Source organism: Punica granatum, unplaced genomic scaffold, assembly GCF_007655135.1.
Source record: "Punica granatum isolate Tunisia-2019 unplaced genomic scaffold, ASM765513v2 Contig00149, whole genome shotgun sequence".
NCBI lineage: Eukaryota > Viridiplantae > Streptophyta > Magnoliopsida > Myrtales > Lythraceae > Punica > Punica granatum.
In genome coordinates, this window is record NW_022204116.1 from 32570 (window position 1) to 36600 (window position 4031).

The 4031-nt window shown below is 41.4% G+C and overlaps 1 protein-coding gene across 1 annotated transcript; it reads left to right on the top strand.

The window, feature by feature from the left end:
- Nucleotides 1-828: 828 nt before the first annotated feature.
- On the top strand, nt 829-3810 carry LOC116190105 (ran-binding protein 1 homolog c-like). The gene is made up of 4 exons (XM_031519771.1): nt 829-1167; nt 1300-1451; nt 1625-1750; nt 3156-3810. The coding sequence occupies exons 1-4, from the start codon at nt 1016-1018 to the stop codon at nt 3386-3388; spliced, it is 663 nt and encodes a 220-aa protein (XP_031375631.1). The 5' UTR covers nt 829-1015; the 3' UTR covers nt 3389-3810.
- The last annotated feature ends 221 nt before the right edge of the window (nt 3811-4031 follow it).

Here is a 4031-nt window from a genome sequence, read left to right on the forward strand (position 1 = left end):
GGAGCAAAGTCGCCCCAGTAGCATCTATGAAAAGCGAGCGGCTCAAGCCATCATATTATTTACCCATTTGGTATATAATAGAAAAATAAGTGCAGGCCATTTGGTGGGGCTCTCGCCAACCATTAGCCCGGCCCATCGCTCTTCACAAATGGGTCGTCGGAGGCCATTTGCCAAGTCTAGGATAGGGGTCGAAGCGGAGGCCCCCGAGCCGATTTGCTCCCCGCGCTCCCCCACCCCCAAATACACACACGACTAATGTATTAGAGGGATTTATCTGTATCTAATACATCAAGGACCCAATTGATGAAGTAAAAAACTAAATTAATATATCATTGACCCAATCAATGTCGTGAAGGACCCGGTTGACGACGTAATGTAGGGGACTCAATTGATGCAAATTTCATCCGCTAAAAACTCAAGTGATAAATGAAAATAGATTGACCCAAATAATGCAAAAGCCATTTTTGAAGAACCTAATTTTAGATGATACACTCTTTTTGTTTTTTTTTTTTTTACTTTTTTTCACAAGGCATCAAATTTTGTTTCAATTTCATAGGTAACAAGCAAATTTTGAATTTTATTTATCACATGGTATAATGTTAACTATTTGTGCTTTCCATAAAGTTTTTTTACCGAAAATTAATGTCGTGACATGTGATGAAAAAATTCAAAATGTTTTGTACTATTTGATAAAATTAAACCAAAATGTGTAATCTAGTCTTATTTTATTATTATTGTAAGTGCCTGTGCCAGCCTCCTCCATTTCCTTTTCGACAATCCATCTATCTATTTATTCTAATACCCGGATATATTTACTCTTTCAGTGACGCTCTGCTCTTCCTTAAGAAAGACCCTCGTAACCCTCTTCTAATTCTTATTCTTATTCTTTTTCTTCCTCAGGCCGAGGCTGCCGAAGTATCCGATCGCTCTCAGTCTCTCTCGATCAATTCCGGTCCCCAGTTGTCTCTCTGACACTCCATTTCTCACCGTAGAGTCTGCTCCATCATTCTTCAAAATGGCTAGCACCGAACCGGAGCATGAGCACAGGGAAGAAGAGGATGCCGCCGCCGACGACGAGGACACCGGTGCTCAGGTCGCCCCCATTGTCAAGCTCGAGGAAGTTGCTGTCACCACCGGCGAAGAAGACGAAGACGCCATCCTCGATCTGTATGTCTCCTCCCTCGCTATTCACCGTTCATGTCTGTCTTCCTCCTCGCGATTTCTCATATCCATGTTCTCCGAATTCCTCAGTTTCCTTACATGTGTTCTCTGATCTTCCTACCGTTTCCTTTCCATCAGAAAAGCGAAGCTCTATCGATTTGACAAGGATGGAAATCAGTGGAAGGAAAGAGGCGCCGGCTCTGTTAAGCTTTTGAAACACAAGGAAACCGGCAAGGTCCGGCTTGTCATGAGGCAATCAAAAACCCTCAAGATCTGCGCCAATCATTTAGGTCCGCCGGAAATATAAATTCGGCAGCTCTCTCTCTCTCTCTCTCTCTCTTTCTCCCCTGGATCTGCTGTTACATTCTTCTTCTTCTTCTTCTTCTTCCCCTCCTCTTAATCTAAGCAAGCAAGGGTTCATTGCTGAAATCTGGCATCTGTATTTTCTTCTTTGCTCTTCCAGTCCTTCCGACTATGACAGTTCAGGAACACTCTGGGAATGATAAATCCTGCCTTTGGCATGCTACTGATTTTGCTGATGGCGAACTTAAGGACGAGCTCTTCTGCGTCAGATTTGGATCAATTGAGAGTAAGTGTATACTCATACTCAACCCGTCTGCCTCCCTTATTCTTCAGATCAGATGCCATTGAGGTTTAGTTTATTGTTTCCTGATATATGATGAGATCGAATTGTCTTTTGAACACTTGATGATCTTCGCTTTTTACGCTGTGATAATCTGTCAAGATATATGATCCCTTTTTGGAGGATTATCTAGTGACGGAATTTGGCTCGTGTCTTTATTATCAGTCATGGGCATGGCTGTATGGTTACTGCCTTGATTCCCCTCCCATAAACCGAAGCCGTTATTTTGAATCCATAAAATGACTATGGCCTCCAAGTCTCATTACAGAGTGCTCTTCTTAGTTTGAATGGGCCTAATTTCTGGTTTTTGATAGCATTTTCTCTGATTGCCAATAGGAGTTAACGGCAGCTGTCTTGGCCTGCAAACTTCTACCATAGCTCTTGGATGCTTTAATCATGGATTTCCCAATCTATTACAGTCTTGCTCTTCTTTTTACAAGCATTACACGACCATAGCTAGTTCTCCCAAGCTTTCCACTAAGTAGCTGAGTTATTTTCCTCCTCTTCCAGAATTCTGTTCGGCTACAACATGCAAACAGAAAACAGGTCCGAAGCACCTGCCTCTCTATTGTTGTACAAACACTCTTGGGTTGGTCCAGACTAATAGATTGAGCTGTTCAAGTGCCTTTTCTTATGATAAGCTAGCATTAGCTCCTCTCTGCCTTATAGGTACTTTTAGATCCTTACTAATAGTTGAGTAAGAAGGTGATTGGTTATATGACAATCCTTAGCTATGTGATTGGAAATCTCACGCGGTAATTTTTTTAATCTGGATGAAGGTGACAAACTTTTTTCTGATGTGGATAATAGGCTGTTTAAGATGTAAGATGAAGAATTAGTGTTATATATGTGTGTTAGTGGTACTTCGATGTTTATATATGCATGTTAGTTGTCCCTTGATGTTATTTTCATATGTTATTAGATTAAGACGCTTGCAGTTTTAGGTAATTGCTTTATTTAAAGCTATGAAGTGGGCTTGTTTATTGCCGTTTGTTACTCTTGAACTGTGGTTTTTGTAGTTGCATACAGCTATGGCACAATTCTTGACATGTATTAACCTGGCCATCTGCTCGACTGCTGTGCAGAGGTTTGAAAAGCTTGCACTGTCATTTTCTTGGTTATGCCATGGAGTTATTGGTTCATTAGCAATATAATCAGTATTTTATAGTGTAATCAGTTCGGATTATTTGTCTGATAGGCCAGAGTGGAAAAGATTAGTTGATGGTGCAAGTTCTTTTTATTTTTTATTGGGGGGGGGGGGTGGTTTGTTTGATGTATCCACCAAGTACATTAATTTCCTTGGAAAGATTTATCATGTGCTTATAAAATACTTATGCTCTGTCTTGTGCAGACTGCAAAACCTTTATGGAGATGGTCACAGAAATTGCTGAATCTCAAAAGAAGAAAGAGGAAAACATGGATGCCACTTCAGCTGCTGGCCTCATTGAAAAGTTGACTGTCCAGGAAAAGGCGACTGTAGATAAAGCTGGGGAGGATGTACCTGCTGCAGGCAAGGAGGAGAGTAAATATGACCCCCGGAAAGCCGATGTGGAAAAGAAAAGTGAACTTGCTTCCTCATCTTGAGGAGGATGCAATGTCGAGAAACCACTGGTAATTTGAGGAGGTAGTTTTCCAACCTCTTTTCGCCCCTTGACTTTGTTTCCATGTTGGTGCCGGGTGAAAATCATACGTGAGTCTTGATTTATGGGCAGGAACTGTGTGGTTTGGTCCTTGTTAAGTTTCATTGGCTTGTCAATGGTTGGTCGGTTCCAGACATTGGAGTCTTGTGTTTGCATGTCAAGGGTTGGGTGTCTGGTTTGGGTTTGTCAAAAGTTTTTCAAGAGGGGCCTCCGGAATACTAGTCATTTATTAGTTATTACTGAGTTGTTAGTCTGTGCTTGGTCAACAAAGGTTGCACCCAAAGATAATTACGTTGTTATGAACAAGCAGGTTTTGTTGTGGGGATATTCAAATTATTCATTGATATGAATTCGACTTTGCGCACTTGAAGAGATTGTCGATAATTTCCTTCTAGAGACGACCTCAAACTGTTCATTATAGATCCCCTCCCCGTCTTAGAGTTAGGGCAGAGTTCCATATTCACATATAACGCCAAAGCTACGTTTATGATGTGGAGGGGAGGAACCACTGAGCGATCATATTATATTATGTAAGAAGAGGACATAGAAGGAGGATCGATATGTTACTTTGTGCACACCACGGGGAT